This window comes from Salvelinus fontinalis, chromosome 30, assembly GCF_029448725.1.
Source record: "Salvelinus fontinalis isolate EN_2023a chromosome 30, ASM2944872v1, whole genome shotgun sequence".
Taxonomy (NCBI): Eukaryota; Metazoa; Chordata; class Actinopteri; order Salmoniformes; family Salmonidae; genus Salvelinus; species Salvelinus fontinalis.
In genome coordinates, this window is record NC_074694.1 from 36,149,422 (window position 1) to 36,175,434 (window position 26,013).

Sequence of the window (26,013 nt, forward strand, 5' to 3'; positions counted from 1 at the left end):
GAGATATACCTGCTGGAGCGCGTGCTACAGGTAGGTGCTGCTATGGTGACCAGCGAGCTGAGATAAGGGGGGACTTTACCTAGCAGGGTCTTGTAGATGACCTGGAGCCAGTGGGTTTGGCGACGAGTATGAAGCGAGGGCCAGCCAACGAGAGTGTACAGGTCGCAGTGGTGGGTAGTATATGGGGCTTTGGTGACAAAACGGATGGCACTGTGATAGACTGCATCCAATTTATTGAGTAGGGTTTTGGAGGCTATTTTGTAAATGACATCACCTAAGTCGAGGATTGGTAGGATGGTCAGTTTTACAAGGGTATGTTTGGCAGCATGAGTGAAGGATGCTTTGTTGCGGAATAGGAAGCCAATTCTAGATTTAACTTTGGATTGGAGATGTTTGATGTGAGTCTGGAAGGAGAGTTTACAGTCTAACCAGATACCTAGGTATTTGTAGTTGTCCACATATTCTAAGTCAGAGCCGTCCAGAGTAGTGATGTTGGACAGGCGGGCAGGTGCAGGCAGCGATCGGTTGAAGAGCATGCATTTAGTTTTACTTGTATTTAAGAGCAAATGGAGGCCACGGAAGGAGAGTTGTATGGCATTGAAGCTCGCCTGGAGGGTTGTTAACACAGTGTCAAAAGAAGTGCCAGAAGTATACAGAATAGTGTCGTCTGCGTAGAGATGGATCAGAGAATCACCAGCAGCAAGAGCGACATCATTGATGTATACAGAGAAGAGAGTCGGTCCAAGAATTAAACCCTGTGGCACCCCCATAGAGACTGCCAGAGGCCCGGACAACAGACCCTCCGATTTGACACACTGAACTCGATCAGAGAAGTAGTTGAGGATGTGGTGATTGACAGAGTCAAAAGCCTTGGCCAGGTCAATGAATACGGCTGCACAGTATTGTTTCCTATCGATGGCGGTTAAGATATCGTTTATGACCTTGAGCGTGGCTGAGGTGCACCCATGACCAGCTCTGAAACCAGATTGCATAGCGGAGAAGGTATGGTGGGATTCGAAATGGTCGGTAATATGTTTGTTGACTTGGCTTTCGAAGACCTTAGAAAGGCAGGGTAGGATAGATATAGGTCTGTAGCTGTTAGGGTCAAGAGTGTCCCCCCTTTGAAGAGGGGGATAACCGCAGCTGCTTTCCAATCTTTGGGAATCTCAGACGACACGAAAGAGAGGTTGAAAAGGCTAGTAATAGGGGTGGCAACAATTTCAGCAGATAGTTTTAGAAAGAAAGGGTCCAGATTATCTAGCCCGGCTGATTTGTAAGGGTCCAGATTTTGCAGCTCTTTCAGAACATCAGCTGACTGTATTTGGGAGAAAGAGAAATGGGGAAGGCTTGGGCGAGTAGCAGAGGGGAGGGCAGTGCTGTTGACCGGGGTAGGGGTAGCCAGGTGGAAAGCATGGCCAGCCGTAGAAAAATGCTTATTGAAATTCTCAATTATAGTGGATTTGTCGGTGGTGACAGTGTTTCCTATCTTCAGTGCAGTTGGAAGCTGGGAGGAGGTGTTCTTATTCTCCATGGACTTTACAGTGTCCCAGAACTTTTTTGAATTTGTGTTGCAGGAAGCAAATTTCTGCTTGAAAAAGCTAGCCTTGGCTTTTCTAACTGCCTGTGTATATTGGTTTCTAGCTTCCCTGAAAAGTTGCATATCACGGGGGCTGTTCGATGCTAATGCAGAACGCCATAGGATGTTTTTCTGTTGGTTAAGGGCAGTCAGGTCAGGAGAGAACCAAGGGCTATATCTGTTCCTGGTTCTAAATTTCTTAAATGGGGCATGTTTATTCAAGATGGTGAGGAAGGCATTTAAAAAAAATATCCAGGCATCCTCTACTGACGGGATGAGATCAATATCCTTCCAGGATACCTCGGCCAGGTCGATCAGAAAGGCCTGCTCGCTGAAGTGTTTCAGGGAGCATTTGACAGTGATGAGTGGAGGTCATTTGACCGCTGACCCATTACGGATGCAGGCAATGAGGCAGTGATCGCTGAGATCTTGGTTGAAAACAGCAGAGGTGTATTTGGAGGGCAAGTTGGTTAGGATGATATCTATGAGGGTGCCCGTGTTTACGGAATTGGGGTGGTACCTGGTAGGTTCATTGATAATTTGTGTGAGATTGAGGGCATCAAGCTTAGATTGTAGGATGGCTGGGGTGTTAAGCATGTTCCAATTTAGGTCGCCTAGCAGCACGAGCTCTGAAGATAGATGGGGGGCAATCAGTTCACATATGGTGTCCAGAGCACAGCTGGGGGCAGAGGGTGGTCTATAGCAGGCGGCAACGGTGAGAGACTTGTTTTTAGAGAGGTGGATTTTTAAAAGTAGAAGTTCAAATTGTTTGGGAACAGACCTGGATAGTAAAACAGAACTCTGCAGGCAATCTTTGCAATAGTTTGCAACACCGCCCCCTTTGGCCGTTCTATCTTGTCTGAAAATCTTGTAGTTGGGGATGAAAATGTCAGAATTTTTGGTGGTCTTTCTAAGCCAGGATTCAGACACGGCTAAAACATCCGGGTTGGCAGAGTGTGCTAAAGCAGTGAACAAAACAAACTTAGGGAGGAGGCTTCTAATGTTAACATGCATGAAACCAAGGCTATTACGGTTACAGAAGTCATCAAAAGAGAGCGCCTGGGGAATAGGAGTGGAGCTAGGTACTGCAGGGCCTGGATTCACCTCTACATCACCAGAGGAACAGAGGAGGAGTAGGATAAGGGTACGGCTAAAAGCTATGAGAATTGGTCGTCTAGAACGTCTAGAACAGAGAGTAAAATGACGTTTCTGGGGGCGATAAAATAGCTTCAAGGAATAATGTACAGACAAAGGTATGGTAGGATGTGAATACAGTGGAGGTAAACCTAGGTATTGAGTGATGATGAGAGAGATATTGTCTCTAGAAACATCATTGAAACCAGGTGATGTCATCGCATATGTGGGTGGTGGAACTGAAAGGTTGGATATGGTATAGTGAGCAGGGCTAGAGGCCCTACAGTGAAATAAGCCAATAAACACTAACCAGAACAGCAATGGACAAGGCATATTTACATTAAGGAGAGGCATGCTTAATCGAGGGATCAATAAGGGTCCAGTGAGTAGAGGTTGGTTGGGGTCACGGCGATCCAGACAGCTGGCCGGGAAGATGGCTATCGGTAAGATAGCATAGGATGGAGGTCTATTTTTAGACACCTCGTGCGTTTCCGTCGGTAGATTAGTGGGGTTCCGTGTCTTGTAGAGGGGATCAATCCAATTGGCAAAATAGATATAGTGACCCATGAAAAAAAAAATTGTCCGATATACTTATTCAGATAGCAGCCGATAAGACAGCTAACGATTAGCGGGCCCCAGATGAGCGTTCAGGTAACGTCGCGACGGAGGTGCCAGTTGGATAACTCCCTCGGGCAGATAACGTCGGCAGTCAATCGTGAAGGCCCGGTGGGGCTCCGTATCTGCAGAAAAAAAAAACGGGTCCGGATAGGTGACTGTAGCCCAGGAATGGCTGATGGAACTCCTCAGCTGGCTAGCTCCGGAATAATTTAAGTTTGCTCCGGGATCGACGTAAGCCAATAGTCACACGGTTTGCAGCTAACTAGCTGCGAAATCAAGGTGCAAATGTCCAGAGCCTGCGGCTGAAATCCGGGGAAACTGAGAGAAAAAAAGGCCCGGTATGCTCCGGTCCGAGTCGCGTTGCACAAAAGTGCCGGTAGATTATCGAGCTAAAGGAATAGCTGATGACCACAAAACGTGGGCAGCTGAAACACCGACGCTAGCCAGCAAACCGGCTAACTTCTGGGCAGCTTCAGATTAGCTTTCGGCTAGCTTCTGGTTAGCTTTCTGGCTAACTTCTGATTAGCCCCTGGTTAGCTTCCACTGTGGATTTTCAGATTTGAGGTAAATAATATATATTTTTTTGTAATTGGTGAGGCGGGTTGCAGGAAAGCTTTTGTAGTTGAGTTCTTGGATAATAAAATATATAAAAGATATGCGAAGAAGGTGTAAATATATATGTAAATATATATATACAGGACAAGACAGTACGAGGACAAAAATGACGTCTGAACTGCTAAGCCATCTTGGAACGAAAGATGATATGAGTTTTTATGTGTGTCTATAAATATTCTTATATTGCAGTATTACTCTATCATTATGCATTATGAGTATAATGCTGTATAATGCATATGGGCTTCATAGAAAATGATACTAAAACCTCTAGGTCCAAGTTATGGGCTATATAGTTAGGGCACAGAGTCTTTCCTGGTTAGGTCATGTGGTCAGATAAAAGCCCTAACCCTATGTATAGGACCAACCTACAGGTATCCTACAGTATGCCTCTAAGGGTGGCTACTTAGAACAATCTAAAACATAACATACATTTTGATTTGATTAACACTTTTTTGGTTACTACATGATTCCATATAGTTTTTTTTCCTTTATTTTTATGAACAGAATTTCTTTTCCACATCCGGTGATGACATACAGTACCAGTCAAAAGTTTGGACACACCTACTCATTCTTTTTTTCTTATTTTTTTTTACTATTTTCTACATTGTAGAACACGTCTAAACTACGAAATAACAAATGTCGTTATTTCAGAGTTTTGATGTCTTCGCTATTATTCTACGATGTAGGAAATAGGAAAAATAAAGAAAAAAAATGCAATGAGTAGGTGTGTCCAAACTTTTGACTGGTACTGTATGTCATCACTGTATGTGGAAAAGAAAATTCTGTTCATAAAAATAAAGGGGGGAAAAAACATAGATCCAAGTAGACACAGCGGTAAAACAACACTCTTTCCTTACATAACTGTAACGACTTGTGCTCTCCTCATCCTCAGACGAGGTGAGGAGAGAAGGATCTTCAGACCAATACGCAGCATTTGGGAAATAAGCCATCTTTATTATAAATGCGATGGCAACACGAAACGAAACAAAACACTTTCCAAACTACAAAACAAGAAAACGACGTTGACGAAACCTGAACATAAACTTACATAACTAAACATAAACTTACGTACAGGAAACAGACGACATCGAAAACGAAACGAAACAAACAAACGCTACAGTCCCATGTGGTACGAACATACATACAGACACAGGAGACAATCACCCACCAAACAGTGAGAATGCCCTACCTAAATATGACTCTTGATTAGAGGAAAACGCAAACCACCTGCCTCTAATCAAGAGCCATACCAGGCAAACCAAAACCAACATAGAAACAGAAAACATAGAATGCCCACCCAACCTCACGTCCTGACCAACTAACACACATAACAACTAACATAAATAGGTCAGGAACGTGACAGTACCCCCCCCACAAGGTGCGAACTCCGGACGCACCAGCACAAGGACTAGGGGAGGGTCTGGGTGGGCATCTAACCACGGTGGTGGCTCAGGCTCCGGGCGCGGTTCCCACCCCACCATAATCCATCCTAGCTTCCTCCCTCCAAAAATGTCCACCCTCTTTTCTCCCCCACAAAATCCTCTTAATAACATACCCAATAAGGACAACACCGGGACAGAGAGATAAATCAATACAGAGGGATAGATAAGAATATAGAGGTAGATAAAGATAGAGAGGGAGATCAGGATAGAGGGGCAACTCCGGACTGAAAGGCAGCTCCGGACAGAGAGACAGCTCTGGACTGATGGGCAGTTCTGGGTATCTAGCCTTTTTAGGCTGAAGGGCAGCTCATGGCTGACTGACGACTCTCGACGCTCATGGCTGGCTGACGGCTCTCGACGCTCATGGCAGGCTGACGGCTCTCGACGCTCATGGCAGGCTGACGGCTCTCGACGCTCATGGCAGGCTGACGGCTCTCGACGCTCATGGCAGGCTGACGGCTCTCGACGCTCATGGCAGGCTGACGGCTCTCGACGCTCATGGCAGGCTGACGGCTCTCGACGCTCATGGCAGGCTGACGGCTCTCGACGCTCATGGCGCTCTGACGGCTCTGGCTGCTCATGGCTCTCTGACGGCTCTGGCTGCTCATGGCTCTCTGACGGCTCTGGCTGCTCATGGCTCTCTGACGGCTCTGGCTGCTCATGGCTCTCTGACGGCTCTGGCTGCTCATGGCTCTCTGACGGCTCTGGCTGCTCATGGCTCGCTGGCGGCTCTGGCAGATCCTGTCTGGTTGGCGGCTCTGGCAGATCCTGTCTGGTTGGCGGCTCTGGCAGATCCTGTCTGGTTGGCGGCTCTGGCAGATCCTGTCTGGTTGGCGGCTCTGGCAGATCCTGTCTGGCTGGCGGCTCTAGCGGCTCCTGTCTGGCTGACGGCTCTAGCGGCTCCTGTCTGGCTGACGGCTCTGTAGGCTCATGGCAGACGGGCGGCTTTGCAGGCTCATGGCAGACGGGCGGCTTTGCAGGCTCATGGCAGACGGGCGGCTTTGCAGGCTCATGGCAGACGGATGGCTCAGACGGCGCTGGGGAGACGGATGGCTCAGATGGCGCTGGGGAGACGGATGGCTCAGATGGCGCTGGGGAGACGGATGGCTCAGATGGCGCTGGGGAGACGGATGGCTCAGATGGCGCTGGGGAGACGGATGGCTCTGGCCGGATATGGTGCACTGTAGATCTGGTGCGTGGTGCCGGAACTGGAGGCACCGTGCTAAGGATAAGCACCTTCCTACTAGTGCGGGGAGCAGGGACAGGGCACACTGTACTCTCAAAGCCTACTCTATCCCTGATGCGAGGTACCGGCACTGGTGACGCCGGGCTGAGGACAAGCACATCAGGATTAGTAGGGGGAGAAGATACAGTGTGTTCAGGGCTCTGGAGACGCACAGGTGGCTTAGTGCGTGGTGCCGGAACTGGAGGCACCGGGCTAGATACACGCACTACAGGGAGAGTGCGTGGAGGAGGAACAGGGCTCAGGATACGCACTGGTAGCCTAGTGCGTAGTGTAGACACTGTAGGTACTAGGCTGGGGCGGGGAGGTGGTGCCGGAAATACCGGACCGTGGAGACGTACTGGCACTCTTGAGCATTGAGCCTGCCCAACCTTACCTGGTTGAATGCTCCCGGTTGCCCGACCAGTGCGGGGAGGTGGAATAACCCGCACCGGCCTATGTAGGCGAACCGGGGAAACCATGCGTAAGGCAGTTGCCATGTATGCCGGCCCGAGGAGACGCACTGGAGACCAGACGCGTTGAGCCGGCCTCATGACACCTGGCTCAATACTCAATCTAGCCCTACCAGTGCGGGGAGGTGGAATAACCCGCACTGGGCTATGCACTCGTACAGGAGACACCGTGCGCTCTACTGCGTAACACGGCGCCTGCCCGTACTCCCGCTCTCCACGGTAAGCCTGGGAAGTGGGCGCAGGTCTCCTACCTGCCCTTGGCCCACTACCTCTTAGCCCCCTCCCCAAGAAATTTTTGGGAATTACTTACGGGCTTTTTCGGCTTCCGTGCCAGACGCGTTCCCTCATAGCTCCGGTTCCTCTCCCCGGTAGCCTCTGCTCTCCTCAGTGCCTCCACCTGTTCCCATGGGAGGCGATCCCTCCCAGCCAGGATCTCCTCCCAAGTGTAGCAACCCTTTCCGTCCAAAACATCATCCCATGTCCATTGCTCCTTTCTCTCCTGTCCCTTACTCCGTTTAATTTTCCCTTGCCGCTTGGTCTTAGCGTGGTGGGTGATTCTGTAACGACTTGTGCTCTCCTCATCCTCAGACGAGGTGAGGAGAGAAGGATCTTCAGACCAATACGCAGCATTTGGGAAATAAGCCATCTTTATTATAAATGCGATGGCAACACGAAACGAAACAAAACACTTTCCAAACTACAAAACAAGAAAACGACGTTGACGAAACCTGAACATAAACTTACATAACTAAACATAAACTTACGTACAGGAAACAGACGACATCGAAAACGAAACGAAACAAACAAACGCTACAGTCCCATGTGGTACGAACATACATACAGACACAGGAGACAATCACCCACCAAACAGTGAGAATGCCCTACCTAAATATGACTCTTGATTAGAGGAAAACGCAAACCACCTGCCTCTAATCAAGAGCCATACCAGGCAAACCAAAACCAACATAGAAACAGAAAACATAGAATGCCCACCCAACCTCACGTCCTGACCAACTAACACACATAACAACTAACATAAATAGGTCAGGAACGTGACAATAACCTTCTCTTCCTTCTTGACCTAATTGGGGCTTGGAAGTACTCTTAAAAACCTTGGTAGAATCTAAAACTCCCTCTTTGAATATAAATGAAAGCCACTAAATTTAACAGGCTATTTGGCTTTTGGTTTGCTATCTATTCAACGAATGGGGACTATTTGAAACCAGCAATATCTCAATAAAATGTAAGAAAAAGGCAATCATTCTTAAAGTGGCAATCCGTAGTTGCTACATCCATTATAAATGATTGAAATATACTCATTGATTCTTGAAGAATATAACTTACAAATGCCCCATGAGCTTAGTTCAACTGTCGTACCCCATCAGAACCCAGAAATATAAGCTTGTTTTACTCCAATGTTTGTTAACATTGTAAATTGCAGCTTAACAAACACTGTATACCTTCAAAATATGCTTTAAACAATGATTTTGATATTTTGAATGGTCAGTCCTTGCATCAATAGCTATGTCTATGAAAATAAAAGTGGTTACATGTCTTCATGCCCATCCCTCAGCTTTTTACCAAAATACAGAGTGACAGGTTTGTTATTGTTTCAACTCCGGATTGCCACTTTAAATAAGGGTGACCGTTGGGACCCACCCTCTCCCTTTGTCTTCATGTTTGACCTATAAGCTGTGACTGGGTAAACTCAGTACACAGTCCAGGATATCATGACATGTTGTATGCCACACATGGTACATGACACCAGTACTTCCCACATGATGCATTCCATTCTCCGGTCTGTAATCAGATTTCAGATCAGGTTCACAGTTGCATGTTTGGAATCATGCCCAATCAAAGATAAACAGCCTAGCACCATCTAAACTTCTCAAGTGTCAATGCTACTCTTCCGAGAGAGATTTTATAATAGTAGCTGAGCCCCTGGTCAACCAGATTTAAGGATAGAGGGATGGAGGTATAGATGGACGGGGGATGGGGTGGGATTATTATGCCTTGATGTTTTCATTAATGGAAAATCCTGGCAGGATTTGGAAAGAATTTAGTGGAGCGTGCCGTTACGCTGAGGCGAAACAAGTGAAGTCTTTGAAAATAAGTTTTCAATTTCCCCTTATTTGATAGGATACCCTGTCATCTCTATGCCAAAGCTCAAGGCTCTGACCAGAGGCTATTCAGACATACCTTGCTATCAATATGAAAGTACTGTAGCTCTCTTATGATAGCCTCTGCAATAAAAGTTTGACCTCTTGAACCGGGTCATATTAGAGTGTACTGTATATCTAACAAGACAAATCCACTATACGCTGTTGAGGGTCTTAAGGCTTTGTATAATCACAATTTAAATAGGGTATGAGCAGCATTTTCATTGAAACAGGCTAACATATGTTAGCTTGGCTTCATTTTGTAAATAATCAGCTGAAGAAACCAATCTTTGTCTGAAGGTTTATAGTAATATTCAGAGCAAATACAGTAGGCCTATGTGGTTATATCACTGGCTGAAATGAAATATATAAGGCTTTCGCCTAGGGTGACATATTGCTATATGCATAAAGACTGAGGGCTTCTTTTAAACCAAGTTTATTACAGATGGAGCCTTGTGATTTACAATGTAATGACATGGCTGTGAATCTGATATTGGAAAGAGAGTTATATAAGCAAATATTGCACAGCCCTTTCACATTTTGGAGAATATGATCCAGTCAAATGTATATAATTCAGAAGACTGGGCCCTAGCTACTAAACTTCACTTTTCATAACTTAACCTAGTTATAGTTAGTAGTAACTATGGCTCTGAGTTTTTCCCTGTTCACATCAGGTCAGTCATGAGAAATCGCAACTATGAGGATAAACCTCTGCGCGTGGCCCTGGAGTTTCCCTGTCTGAGCCTGGGCAAGACAACGATGGTCAGTGTGATAAGCACATTTTAAATTGAGGGACGAATGGTGTCCCTGTTGGATGATATAATTTCTCTGTTCTCCGTGCTTTCTCTCTCTCCTCCGGTCCTCACCGCCCACTCTGATGTGGATTTGCAGCAAACGACACACTCTCTGAAGCACATCACGGCCAAGGGATATTCGGCACACACTAATCCCCGTGCCAGTCCATCAGTTTCAAAACACAAACAAAAAATGTCCATGTGAAAGGGATGATATGGGAAAAATGTATGATGAAGAGCTCAAGGTGTTACTCAACAATGTTATTTTGGGGAACTCATATGCCTACCTTGCTCATTTACAACAGCCCTGAGATGCAGGCTGAATTCTATTTTCTCAGTATTTCCTTGTTCATTGAACATGTGACATCCCTTTTAGAAAGTGCAGTCATGTCCAAGTGAAAGCAACAGGTATGTGCAGTACAGTAGACACCTCAGACTCACTGTGAGAACTAATTATATCAGAAGTCGCTATGAACTAAGCAGTTTGACACTCATTCTTTTTCATCTCATCTGTCTGGTCTATTGGGCGGGACAGCGTATTGGGCGGGCGCGGGAGGTTTTACTAAACTAACATATTGTTTTCACAGTAGTCATACCAAGGATCATTTAGCTATTTGACTTGGAATTTTAGGACTTCTTTTGGTATCACAACAAAATCTATACAAAAATGATTTGATGAAACATTGAAAATTTGGCCTTGCGTCAATTACCACATAGAAACGCACTGAGTAACAGAACCATACATGGAAGGACAGATCGTCAAAAAATACCTAAAAAATAAGTTTGTTTTGAAGTGTCTGTCTGTCGTATATCTGAGAGATATTGATACACCATCAAAGTGTAATTAATAACTTCACCATGCTCAAAGGAATATTCAATGTCTTCTTTTTGTATTTTTACCCATCTACCAAAAGGTGCCCTTCTTTGCAAGGCATTGAATCTGTGTTTTCAACTAAGGGATCTTACAGATAATTGTATGTGTGGGGTACATAGAGTAGATGAGGCAGTCAATCAAAAAACTTTTTTTTGCAACTTATTATGTGACTTGTTAAGCACATTTTTACCCCTGAACTTATTTAGGCTTGCCATAACAAAGGGGTTGAATAGTTATTGACTCAAGACATTCAGCTTTTCATTTTTTATTAATTTGTACCAAAAAAACAAAAACATAATTCTACTTTGACATTAAGGGGTATTGTGTGTAAGCCAGTGACAAAAAAATCTACATTTATTCCATTTCAAATTCAGGCTGCAACACATCAAAATGTGGAAAAAGTCAAGGGGTATGAATAATTTGAAGGCACTGTAGGCACTGGCTACCTTCAGCAAAACAATGTGTTTGTGGGAGGCTCGTCTTTCCATAGAGGGGTCATATTAGTTTTGTAGGCCAAACCGTTCGGACGCTACAGACGTTTCCGTGAGAAGACCGATTTTCAGGATGTCTCCTGGTCTTACAAACATAGCTGTAGCCCTGTCACCTTCCACCGCAGATGTGGATGGCCGACATCGGCGGATGCGGCCCATGCGAAAAACACATATCTCTAGCTTAAAAATACAAAAAATTATAGGGATTTTTGTATTATGCTAATTAGATTTGTGCGGATGCACGGACATCGACTATAGGGGGGTTAATGCTTATGGCATGTCGTTTTGAAATCAAAGCTCACTCTTATTAAAGTTTGGTCATGTAATGCTTAAATTCTCCTGTATTCCTTTTAAGCAATAATATAGCATTCTTGCTCAAGAGCTTCGTGACTCTTTCTGCATGGTTTACATCATACTGTTTGTTTACATTCTATTTTCTCAGGAGATTTCGACATTCCAGGGTCCCACTAGACCAGACAGATGTCATGTAGCCTTTTGAGAGTTGAAGAGGTTTGGTGTTATGCTGATGAAGGAGGACCCAAAAGCGACGAAATAGAAACAGAGTCTTTATTCCAGTCTTAGACAAAAACGATACTCCTGATATATCTAAGGTAAAAACAAAACAGGAAAACTGAAATCCTCTCGTCAGTAGAGATGAACGACTGGAGACGCGACCACTAGACACCTGCTCACACGCAGCATCTGATGAAGGCAAAAACACGATAGGGCGGAACAAGGACACAGAACAGCAAACATCAAACAAGAATCCGACAAAGACAGAAGCAGAAAACAGAGGGAGAAATAGGGACTCAAATCAGAGGGCAAAATAGGGGACAGGTGTGAAAGAGTAAATGAGGTCGTTAGGGGAAAGAGAAACAGCTGGGAGCAGGAACGGAACGATAGAGAGAGAGAGCGGGGGAGGGAGAGAGGGAGGAGGAGAGAGAGGAATAGAAAGAGGGAAAGAACCTAATAAGACCAGCAGAGGGAAGCACAGGGACAAGACATGAAGATCAAAGACAAAACATGACAGTACCCCCCCACTCACCAAGCGCCTCCTGGCGCACTCGAGGAGGAACCCTGGCGGCGACGAAGGAAATCATCAATCAACGAACGGTCCAGCACGTCCCGAGATGGAACCCAACTCCTCTCCTCAGGACCGAAACCCTCCCCATCCACTAAGTACTGTTGACCACGTCCCTGAGAACGCATGTCCATGATCCTCCGTTCCTTGTAAATAGGTGCGCCCTCGACAAGGACGGGAGGGGGGGAGGGAAGACGAACGGGGGCGCGAAGAAAAGGCTTGACACAAGAGACATGGAAGACAGGGTGGACGCGACGAAGATGTCGCGGAAGAAGCAGTCGCACAGCGACTGGATTAACGACCTGAGAGACACGAAACGGACCAATGAACCGCGGAGTCAACTTGCGAGAAGCTGTCGTAAGGGAAAGGTTACGAGTGGAAAGCCACACTCTCTGACCGCGACAATACCTAGGACTCTTAATCCTACGTTTATTGGCGGCTCTCACAGTCCTCCCCGCAGACGAAGGCAGACCGGTACTAAAGTCTAAGGCGATCTGAGACCATGGTCGAGAAGGAATGGGAAGCGGTCTAAGACGACCGGCATGAGGAGAGTTACCTGACTTAGTCTGCGCGCAGTCCGGACAAGCAGCCACGAAACGGCGCGTGTCCCGCTCCTGAGTAGGCCACCAAAACCGCTGGCGAATAGAAGCAAGCGTACCCCGAACGCCGGGGTGACCAGCTAACTTGGCAGAATGAGCCCACTGAAGAACAGCCAGACGAATAGAGACAGGAACGAACAGAAGGTTACTAGGACAAGCGCGCGGCGACGCAGTGTGAGTGAGTGCTTGCTTTACCTGTCTCTCAATTCCCCAGACAGTCAACCCGACAACACGCCCTTCAGGGAGAATCCCCTCGGGTTCCGATGGCGACAATCGATGAGAAAAGTAAGCGCAGGGACGGACCTTATCGTCAGACTGGAAGCGCTGGGACAGAATGGCTCCCACGCCCACCTCTGAAGCGTCAACCTCGACAATGAATTGTTTAGTGACGTCAGGAGTAACAAGGATAGGGGCGGATGTAACACGCTTCTTGAGGAGATCAAAAGCTCCCTGGGCGGAACCAGACCACTTAAAGCAAGACTTGACAGAAGTCAGAGCTGTGAGAGGAGCAGCCACTTGACCGAAATTACGAATGAAACGCCGATAGAAATTAGCGAAACCGAGAAAGCGCTGTAACTCGACACGTGACTTAGGAACAGGCCAATCGCTGACATCCTGGACCTTAGCGGGATCCATCTGAATGCCTTCAGCAGACAGATAATCATCGAGAGCCTTACGTTCGGAAGCCGACAGAGAGAATAATCTACCCCGAGGAGAAGTGGTCCCCGGATGGAGATCAATACAACAATCATACGACCGGTGAGGAAGAAGAGAGTTGGCTCTGGACCGACTGAAGACCGTGCGCAGATCATGATGTTCCTCCGGCACTCCTGTCACATCACCAGGCTCCTCCTGAGTAGAGGGGACAGAAGAAACAGGAGGAATAGCAGACATTAAACACTTCACATGACAAGAAACGTTCCAGGATAGGATAGAATTACTAGACCAATTAATAGAAGGATTATGACATACTAGCCAGGGATGACCCAAAACAACAGGTGTAACAGGTGAACAAAAAATCAAAAAAGAAATGGTCTCACTGTGGTTACCAGATACTGTGAGGGTTAAAGGTAGTGTCTCATATCTGATACTGGGGAGAGAACTACCATCTAAGGCGAACATGGGTGTGATCCTCCCTAACTCTCTGAGAGGAATGTCATGTTTCCGAGCCCATGCTTCGTCCATAAAACAACCCTCAGCCCCAGAGTCTATCAAGGCACTGCAGGAAGCAGCCGACCCGGTCCAGCGTAGATGGACCGACAAGGTAGTACAGGAACTTGATGGAGAGACCTGAGTAGTAGCGCTCACCAGTAGCCCTCCGCTTACTGATGATCTCTGACCTTTAACTGGACATGACATGACAAAATGTCCAGCAGAACCGCAATAGAAGCAAAGGCGGTTGGTGATTCTCCGTTCCCTCTCCTTAGTCGAGATGTGAACACCTCCCAGCTGCATGGGCTCAGTCTCTGAGCCGATGGAAGGAGATGGTCGAGATGCGGAGAAGGGAAGCCCCGCTGACGCGAGCTCTCTTCCCCGAGCTCGGTGACGAAGATCTACCCGTCGTTCTATGCGGATGGCGAGTGCAATCAACGAGTCCACGCTGGAAGGAACCTCCCGGGAGAGAATCTCATCCTTAACCTCAGCGTGGAGTCCCTCCAGAAAACGAGCGAGCAACGCCGGCTCGTTCCAGTCACTGGATGCAGCAAGAGTACGAAACTCTATAGAGTAATCCGTTATGGATCGATCACCTTGACATAGGGAAGCCAGACCCCTGGAAGCCTCCTTCCCAAAAACTGAACGATCAAAGACCCGTATCATCTCCTCCTTAAAGTTCTGATAAACGTCAGAACACTCAGCCCTTGCCTCCCAGATAGCTGTGCCCCACTCCCGAGCCCGCCCAGTAAGGAGTGATATGACGTAAGCGATCCGAGCTCTCTCTCCAGAGTATGTGTTGGGCTGGAGAGAGAACACAATATCACACTGGGTGAGAAAGGAGCGACACTCAGTGGGCTGTCCAGAGTAACATGGTGGATTATTAACCCTGGGTTCCGGAGACTCGGAAGACCAGGAAGTAGCTTGTGGTACGAGACGAAGACTCTGAAACTGTCCTGAGAGATCGGAAACCTGAGCGGCCAGGGTCTCAACGGCCTGACGAGCAGCAGACAATTCCTGCTCGTGTCTGCCGAGCATTGCTCCCTGGAACTTGACGGTAGTGTAGAGAGAATCCGTAGTCGCTGGGTCCATTCTTGGTCGGATTCTTCTGTTATGCTGATGAAGGAGGACCCAAAAGCGACAAAATAGAAACAGAGTCTTTATTCCAGTCTTAGACAAAAACGATACTCCTGATATATCTAAGGTAAAAACAAAACAGGAAAACTGAAATCCTCTCGTCAGTAGAGATGAACGACTGGAGACGCGACCACTAGACACCTGCTCACACGCAGCATCTGATGAAGGCAAAAACACGATAGGGCGGAACAAGGACACAGAACAGCAAACATCAAACAAGAATCCGACAAAGACAGAAGCAGAAAACAGAGGGAGAAATAGGGACTCAAATCAGAGGGCAAAATAGGGGACAGGTGTGAAAGAGTAAATGAGGTCGTTAGGAGAAAGAGAAACAGCTGGGAGCAGGAACGGAACGATAGAGAGAGAGAGCGGGGGAGGGAGAGAGGGGGGAGGAGAGAGAGGAATAGAAAGAGGGAAAGAACCTAATAAGACCAGCAGAGGGAAGCACAGGGACAAGACATGAAGATCAAAGACAAAACATGACATTTGGTTAGTTCTGTACTTTCAGTATATTAAGTTTTAGTTTATGAACATTGTAATGGGAAATAGGCTACACTTAATGTTAATACTTTGAAATAAAGAAGATTTCAAAGTACAAGGAAGAGAAATTGCCAAAATCTTTATATTAACATGGGACATCTTTCTCTGTCCAATGTGAGCATACAAATGGCAAGCATACATACTATTTAATGGTAAACTGCATAAAATAATATCCAACTCTGCATGTAAAGTGTATCTTCACCCTTTTGCTTTTGTATAACAATGTTTCTCTGTACAACTATGAGCAGTTACGTACTCTGCAGTCCAGGACCCTGGCTAGTGTGAGTGACGGTTGACATTTTGATTATTCTGCCACCATGCCAGGCAGCTGAGGCATGCGCCAAGAATAGGGTCAATTTGCAAGGAAGGAATGGAGACTAAGAAGAAAGCGTGGAAAAAAGCTCACATTCATTATTTGTGTGCTGTGCTCTATGGATCACTAGTGATGTCACCTCTTGCCCCCTTTGATGTCATTACATTCTATGTGAGGGCTTGGCAGGACAACATATAAGAGGAGGATGTTAACATGATATGGTCACAGCATGTGACTTTAGGACAAAGTATGTGTTACATATTCAGTTTCCACCCCTTCCGATGATGTACAGTACAGAGACACCTTGGAGATGTTGGGGCCCACTAACCTGCCCAATGTCACCCACTAGTAACAAAGTTGGTCCATTACGTAATAGACATGACAATCACACACACACACACACACACACACGATGATTGATCAGGAGTTACTAGAATTCATTATAGATGCCATGTTTTGCTTCTATGGGGTAGTGTCTGGTATTTTGGGGTTCCTTGGAGTTTAGCAAGACTTCTTTAGACGTTGTTTCCCCCGAGTGAATTCTGTCTGACATATAAAACGGTCAGTCACTCTCATTATTTTGTGCCCTATAGGTATATTCAAGCTTCAGACGTACTTCTAAACAAGCCACTCACGTCCCTAGTTTCTCTAGGTAGAAGACAAACAAGAGAGTAGTCCATCAGGGTCGGATGTTGTCTGGGTTTACCATTGACCAACAAACCAAAGACCAATGTAATCAATGTACACTGCTCAAAAAAATAAAGGGAACACTTAAACAACACAATGTAACTCCAAGTCAATCACACTTCTGTGAAATCAAACTGTCCACTTAGGAAGCAACATAGATTGACAATAAATTTCACATGCTGTTGTGCAAATGGAATAGACAAAAGGTGGACATTATAGGCAATTAACAAGACACCCCCCAAAAAGGAGTGATTCTGCAGGGGGTGACCACAGACCACTTCTCAGTTCTTATGCTTCCTGGCTGATGTTTTGGTCACTTTTGAATGCTGGTGGTGCTCTCACTCTAGTGGTAGCATGAGACGGACTCTACAACCCACACAAGTGGCTCAGGTAGTGCAGTTCATCCAGGATGGCACATCAATGCGAGCTGTGGCAAAAAGGTTTGCTGTGTCTGTCAGCGTAGTGTCCAGAGCATGGAGGCGCTACCAGGAGACAGGCCAGTACATCAGGAGACGTGGAGGAGGCCGTAGGAGGGCAACAACCCAGCAGCAGGACCGCTACCTCCGCCTTTGTGCCAGGAGGTGCACTGTCAGAGCCCTGCAAAATGACCTCCAGCAGGCCACAAATGTGCATGTGTCAGCATTTGGTCTCACAAGGGGTCTGAGGATCTCATCTCGGTACCTAATGGCAGTCAGGCTACCTCTGGCGAGCACATGGAGGGCTGTGCGGCCCCACAAAGAAATGCCAACACACACCATGACTGACCCACCGCCAAACCGGTCATGCTGGAGGATGTTGCAGGCAGCAGAACGTTCTCCACGGCGTCTCCAGACTCTGTCACGTCTGTCACATGTGCTCATGTGCTCAGTGTGAACCTGCTTTCATCTGTGAAGAGCACAGGGCGCCAGTGGCGAATTTGCCAATCTTGGTGTTCTCTGGCAAATGCCAAACGTCCTGCACGGTGCTGGGCTGTAAGCACAACCCCCATCTGTGGACGTCGGACCACCCTCATGGAGTCTGTTTCTGACCGTTTGAGCAGACACATGCACATTTGTGGCCTGCTGGAGGTCATTTTGCAGGGCTCTGACAGTGCACCTCCTGGCACAAAGGCGGAGGTAGCGGTCCTGCTGCTGGGTTGTTGCCCTCCTACGGCCTCCTCCACGTCTCCTGATGTACTGGCCTGTCTCCTGGTAGCGCATCCATGCTCTGGACACTACGCTGACAGAAACAGCAAACCTTTTTGCCACAGCTCGCATTGATGTGCCATCCTGGATGAACTGCACTACCTGAGCCACTTGTGTGGGTTGTAGACTCCGTCTCATGCTACCACTATAGTGAGAGCACCGCCAGCATTCAAAGTGACCAAAACATCAGCCAGGAAGCATAGGAACTGAGAAGTGGTCTGTGGTCACCACCTGCAGAATCACTCCTTTTTTGGGGGTGTCTTGCTAATTGCCTATAATTTCCACCTTTTGTCTATTCCATTTGCACAACAGCATGTGAAATTTATTGTCAATCAGTGTTGCTTCCTAAGTGGACAGTTTGATTTCACAGAAGTGTGATTGACTTGGAGTTACATTGTGTTGTTTAAGTGTTCCCTTTATTTTTTTGAGCAGTGTATTTTCAACCTATTTTTGTAAATCAGAACTCTGTATCAAATGAAGAGACAAGTGTCAACTCTACAAACGTTCTGCAATAGACAAATTGATAATGAATAAATAATGGACGGAATTTGAATAATGTCTTAGTCTGCCAATATGCCATGTCTCATTAGAAAATCACAGCTCCAATGCTTTCACATCAGCGTAGCATGTATCAAAACCACATGAAGTAATTCCAAAGTAAATCCAAACACTAAGGAGAGCGAGCATGGGAGAGGGCAAGTGTTTTATATGTTTCTTTCCAAGGTGTGATTTGTACTACGTGACCAAGTGAAAGAACAGAAAACCCTACCCTTGTAAAGACATCATATGTTTACACACGGCTGACATTTGACTAATCACTATAGTTCCATGGACTTGAGATGAAGTTCAAGTTCATAGAGATGGATTCTTTCATTTGACCTTTCTGACATCTACCAGATATAGAATGCAATAACGTCAGTTGACGTCATTTTTTAAAACATGTCCAAAGATTAAGGACATACATACACTGTTAAAAAAATCTGTTGTTTTACAGTAACTTACTGGCAGCCGATTACTTGTAAGTTACTGTAAAAAGAAAATACAGTATGTTACCGTAAATACCAAAGAAACTTTAGTGTAACAGTACAACAGTAAGGTTAATGTTAGGATTACTGTTACCTTAAAAACAACTGGATTTTTTAACAGTGTACAGTACATGGAAAGACAAAACCAATGTTTCAAGTCTGAATCCAGTCTTATGTGCTGATCCTGTAACAATTAATTGAGAGAGGCCATTATATTGTCCCTGCCAAAATAACATACTTTTCACTGTAACCAGCAACATGAAAATGACTAAACTGTGTCAGTAAACAATGATGAAACATCCTGTTTCCCAATAACCTGATTACAAACACCGATCTTTACTTTGGCTTCAATGTTCAAGCTGATACCGTTTCAATACTGAGTTGACCTGTAGTGGATTCTCTATTATTGGTGAACCACTGACAACCCCATATAATGTATCCAGCTTTAAGGGACATGTGTCTGGAATTTGAATGGAATTTGAATGGAATTAAAATGTATTTGTCATTATAACCATATAACGTCTTTGGAAACATTATATTCCCTAACTACTCATTCAACTCTATCTGATGAGTAACCAAAGTTAACACACATCAGGCAGGCTATTGGGCTCATTCACAAGGTGTTAATAGCAAAGGATCCATTTTGGGATGCTGGCTAGAGTAAGGCATTGGCAGTGTAAAGGGCAGGTGTGAATGAGTAAGTAATATGACATGTCTAGTCGTAGAGTGACTGGACAGTTAGTAGCGCCCACAGTTGCTATCTGAGGTACTGTATTTGACCTTTTGACTTCGAAAAGGCGGTGAGATCCTGACCAACGCACAAGGACACATGGCTTGATTGCCGCAAATCTTCCCCATTTCTACTTATAGTAGATTATTATAAGCAAGTTATGAGAAGGTTGACGGACTACCTAGAGATGGATCATGTCTGATTAATCACAAAAGCTGGCTACGTCCATCATACTTGTGATAGCCTTGGTAAGTTTATGTGTGAAATGTTACGTATCCATATGATATTATTGAAGTGTCCTGCGTTTTTAACAAGCCGATTATATAATTTCAGGGTCCCATTATTTGCAGGGTAGGCTCTGCCAATTCCAACAATGTTTTTGTACAATTTATTTGAACTAGCTGAAAATAGTATTATTTGGTTTGTGATATTTGTTCAGCTGTTCACGTGCTGATCGATTCATGCATGTGATGAGTGCGTTGACGCTCAATCGCTGACCATCTGTCCCTGTATCAGACAGGCAGTCAAGAAGCAGAACAAGACGAATCCAAAAACAAGTGATAAGCCTCAGCTAGGGGACAGACCACTGAATGCTATCAAGACGATGCTTCTTAGTTACTCAATCGGATCTATCTCCTTGCTTTAACCAATCTAAACCTGACAGTCACTGACTCGCTCAATTCAACTCTGACGTTCAAACAGTAAACACAGAAGACTCCCCACTCGACCTATCCGGGAGAAGTTTTCTTTCCCTTCGTCTCTGTGCCATTCTCTCTCTTCTACACTCTGATTGAATGCAAAGTCAAACATGCCAAGTTCTTCCGGGTCAGTACATCATGAAAACTGCATTTCTAAACAGCTTTTGCAGCAAATGGCTGTACGTGCTGGTTAGCAGGCAGAGCGATCATTATGCTCACACAGTCTGTGTTATCGTCTGCTCTGCTCTCTGTATCTAATAATAGCACTGACCTGTTTGGTCTATGCTCATACAACTGGCAGCTCATCAATCTTGGCCAATGAGACATGCTCTCTATCTGCCCAGTCCTCTACGGTCGTCTGTTAACATTGCCTGCATAGCTATTTGTCTCTTCAGCATTCTTAAGTGAGGCTCTCTGCTCTTTCTGAGAGACGTGCGTCACATGCGACACTGGAAACATATGGACCAGACCCTGACCTACTATCAATCAATCAATCAATCAATCAAATGTATTTATAAAGCCCTTATTACATCAGCTGATGTCACAAAGTTCTGTACAGAAACCCAGCCTAATACCCCAAACAGCAAGCAATGCAGGTGTAGAAGGACGGTGGCTAGGAAAAACTCCCATGAAAGGCTGGAACCTAGGAAGAAACCTAGAGAGGAACCAGGCTTTGAGGGTTGGCCTGGTTCTGGCTGTGCCGGGTGGAGATTATAACAGAACATGGCCTAGATGTTAAAATGTTCATAGATGACCAGATGACTGTTTGTGTCTGCTCTCAATTGCTTGATTGTTTGAACGGGTCACCCCTGTATAAATATACTTTGTTATAAGAGTCACACCACTTGTATAATTCGTGCACCCTGTTTAGTCACAAAATGTCATTAAGAATGTTGTACTTGAGCTTTAGACAATGGTATTGCAGATACGGGGATCCCAGCTGGATAATACTACTTAGACAACATAATAATCTCATACATAAAATACAGATTGAAAAGTCAGGAGTCTTTCACCCTATAAACATTAGATTTTTATTTTTGAAAGGAACACAGAAAACAGTAAGCCATTTCTCACACACAGAGACCTTCCCTTGCAGTAGAAAAATCATGCTGGCGGTTAGAAACCACGGCTTATGTCATAGCCCTTTACATTCGGCCGTATTTCCATTTCAGAAACAAAGTAGCTAACAGTGTTTACCACTGTCTGGTAAACTCTGAATCCTCAGTCCCAAGCATAGCCCTCTAACACTGACCTATTTTCCATTCATTTCCCTTTTAAGCACTTCCCTTACTTACTCATACATTCCTTAAATAACATCCCCACTGCCCTCACTCTCATCCCCCTTTTTTTCCCATAGGAGACAATTCACATAGCATGGGTCCACATTGAAGATAGAACAGCACATTCGTACAGTAGCAGCAAACATATAGAAGAGCAGGTTAGGAAGAGACACTTTGAATGTGTTTGCATGTGAATAATTTTCACAAACACAATGGACGTAGGAAAAATGGTAAGTGAAAAAAGGGAGGTGCTCCATTTAGGCCCACACCGTGTTGATAATATGCTGGGGTATCGTCATGCATATTTACCTGTATTGCTTTTCGTTTTTTTCACCTGAAAGTCTTCAATCAAATGGTACCATGGCATTTTAGACAACTTCAATATGAAGTACTTTATCTTGTACCTAAATTATTCCACTTTCAACGTCTTATTCTTTCACATTCTCACATTTTAAAGGCATGCCATATTTCGGTCAGTGCAAAGTCGGGTGCTCTGGCAACAATGTCTGGCAACATTCGGGTGGCTTACATTATAGTGATATTCTGGTGGCTTACCGTACATCTAACACCAAGGAATAGGTTCAGCTATTATAGGGAAAGTAAAGCTAATTATGTTGATATAAACTCACCAAAACAACTCTCCATGTACAAAATGCTAAACCTAAATGCTAAAGATATGAATTAAAGTGCAGGCTCCCAAATTTGGAGTGGTCTTTCTGTTTTTGAAATCGGCTTTACTCACTGTGTATATAGGTGGTGAAGTAATGCCATTGTATTACAAACTGCTTAACAGACAATCAAAGTAACATTACAAAGGAAGGCATCTATGTTACGACAAATCATAATATAACACATTTCCAAGTCTATAAAATGCTTTAGTTCACAGCAAAAATTGAGTACACTATTATATCTGAGCCTTTAATGCCCTTTGCAATTTGTAATTAATTCCAGGCAATTTAAATCATAATATTTGTGTGGCTATGATGGCATTTTACCACAATGCTTTATGTTGTGTACAGGTACACAATGATTAGGGGGTTAACTGGGTGACAACAACGGGTGGTTACAGGATCAAATGGTTGTTTCTAGATTTCTGTTTCTTCACATATACCCACAAACATGAAGAGACAACACATTCTGAACCTTTCTACTGCAGTGACAAAAACAAATATGGCCATTCTAGGGCCCCACAAGGACCGCAACTGTTGACGCGTGAGTCATCTTAACGGTTCAGATTGTGGTTATATCTTCCTTGTTGAGACGGGTCAGCCAGCACTCTCATACGAACACACAGTTAAATGTTCTGCTGTCACTCAAATGGAGTTGATGTTATGAGAGCATCTTGTGGATTTCTCATAAAGGCCCTGTTGTTGCGTCACCAGTATGGGGCCGTGGTCTCTACGCGGCCCCGGCTCTGCCATTCAGGGAAGAATCCACTGGATGTCCTCGGGCTCCCGAACTGGTCAAACTCCATCTCCGGCGTCTTGCCGTCTCTCTTGAACTCAACTGGTGCGGTGGTCTGGATGATGGGATTGCTGGTCTGGTCAGCGTCTGTGTCGTTGTGGAGCAACTTGTAGTTCTTCTTATCGTTGTTGTCCCAGTACGTCTGATCCTGGGTAGTGAAGCATATGCAGAACTCTACACGCTCCTGTGAGGGCACAGAACTTGACAGGTCGACGGTGAAAGCGAAGGTGTCAGTGTCCAAATAACCGTACATATTGTTCAGGTACGTACATGCAACGTCCGTGTGTGTTTTCCACGAGTCAAACGTTATCCGTATGGAGACCAATTTCTCAAAGCTTACATTCCTGACTTTCACAGTGCCGGTGAGCGACCGTTCCTGGAGTGTGCAGTTCTCCAGACACACTTGGTTCTTCTTAAGCCGGTTCCTGAAGTCAAGGTAATCTGCAGCAGGCTGAGGGAAGTCCAGAGTAAAACTTTTCTCTATGGAGACCTTCAGGCCGGTGGTGGCATTGGCCAGGTCAGACAGGTCAAATTGCAGGTCAGACAGTGGGTCCTCCTCAAACTCCTTGAACACGTGGATGGCCGTTAGGGACATGCCTTTTGAATCGGCAAATACCACCCGCTTCTTCCCGTTGGCCTTGGGACTCTTCCATCCCAGGCTGGAAGCCTCTACCTCTTGCTTGGAACTGATGCACGGCCTCAGTGGTTTGTAGCAGTTGGCCAGGTTTCGCGATCGGCAGTCCTCGTACGTTCTGAAGAAGCTGCGGAGGGGCGGAGAGCTTGCCAGGCAGATCCTCATGGCTACATCTACTGGCATGATAGGACCTGGCATCGGCCTGGTGTTCAACATGTGTAGGACCCTGTTGAAAAAGAAGACCGCACCAAGAGGACAACAAGGTTCTAGGTGAAACTGTTATATGTTGAGGTGAAACTGAAAATAGTAAAGCCCATGCAGGATGTGGTCAAAGAAAGTAATAGAACTCATGTAAGAAGTCTGTACACAGGCAATGCTGTGTAAGAGGTAACAATATTTTAGGCATACTCAAACCACACTTCCGTAGTAATATTGCATGCAGAAATGCTTTTGTTATTTTTGGGGATTGATGTGGTACATTAATTGAAAGAGACCTGTCATCTAAATTAATCCAACACAGATGTGTAAAAGTATTCAATACATTTGTTCCTGGAACAGTTTGAACATCTACACTGATAATAATACTCAAAATAGTTTATAGCAGGCTATAGTAATCATATGTAGGGAGCTATATTGCATACTTTTACAATTCAAATAGGCCTAATTCTTTTCCAGAAAATAATCAGCAATAGCTTACAAAAGTCCAGAAGATAAACAGCTATCCAACTTTCAAGTCCTTGCTCACACGATAATGACTGTGCCACATAGACTATAGGTTTTTAGTTTTCATGTAGATGATGGGGGCAGTAGGCTTGGGTATAAATAGGTGACCTTTTATCTAGCTGTATGCAACAATACTGGCCAGTCTGAAAATGTAATAAAAAGTATCACAGGCAAAAGAAAACTGGTCAGTGAGTTAATTTATGATATTTCATCCACAGATGTAATCTCACCTGGGATTGAAAAACGATTATATTTAAGAAACTTTTCGTTTTTATTAATTGCGCAGTTCAAAATTCATGCCCCATGCAATGACAGTAGTTCCATCGAAGCGCTTCATATTTGACGCACTGTGAGCTTACCTTGTGCAATTCATTGGGAAGCGTTGAAACAGCCAAAAACTTTAAATGTTGCTGATGAATAAACGGACTAACTTCATAAGAACAGAATTGTGTTCTTTTTTTATTTTGCCATTCCAATGAAGGTTGAGAATCCTGAATGCTGCGTGGCACGCCCACTTCACCTCTGCAGTCCAGCTGTACTGACAATGGCTCAGGCACTCTCCAGTCTCCATCTGTACATCCGGACGATTCGCATACTGCTTCAAATTAACCCCGGATGATAGCCAATGGAAAAGCCAAACGCCGAGCGCTCGCGCAATCAGCGACCAGCTCAGCGTTGCGCGTCTACCGTCCTACCCGAGGTGCTGAAATGTCTAGTCGGTTCGGGTTACGTTGCAGGATGGGGAGTGGAGGAGAATAATTCGATTTTTAGTCATAATAGACCTCTACTGGTTGTTTTTATGTTTAGCAACTAAATATGTGCATGTCAATTACGCATAGTTTGTAGTCTATACATTATAGACATCTATAATACCATATCTCATATTTTGAAGATAGACCTGAGGCATTTTGTACCATTCCATTAGACTATTTGTGAAATTCCAGGTCTAACTAACTCTAGTTGGAAAACTAGGGGATTGTAATCTAAATATAACTATGCCAAAGTGGGAGCCTGGGCTGGGAGACATTTCTTTGAGATCTCAGGCAGCTGTAAGCTTTGAAATACCTCCACACTGACACAGCAAATCTATTTGAACTTGTCTGAGCAGAGTATCAGTTCATCATAGGGTTATGATCCTCTGCTAGGTGCCATGCTAGTGAGGACAACTTCTGCACTGAAGCGTCCTGGGGAAACTGTTTATATTTGTCTCTGCTGCCTTTAGAGCGGCGCAGATTACTGTAGCTCTTTTTAGCTTGTGAAGGGCTGGAGGAGTGGTCTCACCGCTATCATGAATGTGGTAGACAGAAGAGAGGCCATGGAGAGGGCAGTGTAAGAGAGGGTGTCAAGTGAAATGTCCACCATCAGAAG

General features: G+C 45.2%; 1 protein-coding gene across 1 annotated transcript; it reads right to left on the reverse strand.

Annotated features, from left to right (window-relative positions):
- Window positions 1–21,551: 21,551 nt before the first annotated feature.
- LOC129829141 (protein phosphatase 1 regulatory subunit 3C-B-like) lies at window positions 21,552–25,386 on the reverse strand. The gene is made up of 2 exons (XM_055890709.1): window positions 25,005–25,386; window positions 21,552–24,148 (listed from the first exon to the last, which is right to left on the reverse strand). The coding sequence occupies exons 1-2, from the start codon at window positions 25,016–25,018 to the stop codon at window positions 23,200–23,202; spliced, it is 963 nt and encodes a 320-aa protein (XP_055746684.1). The 5' UTR covers window positions 25,019–25,386; the 3' UTR covers window positions 21,552–23,199.
- Between the last annotated feature and the right edge of the window lie 627 nt (window positions 25,387–26,013).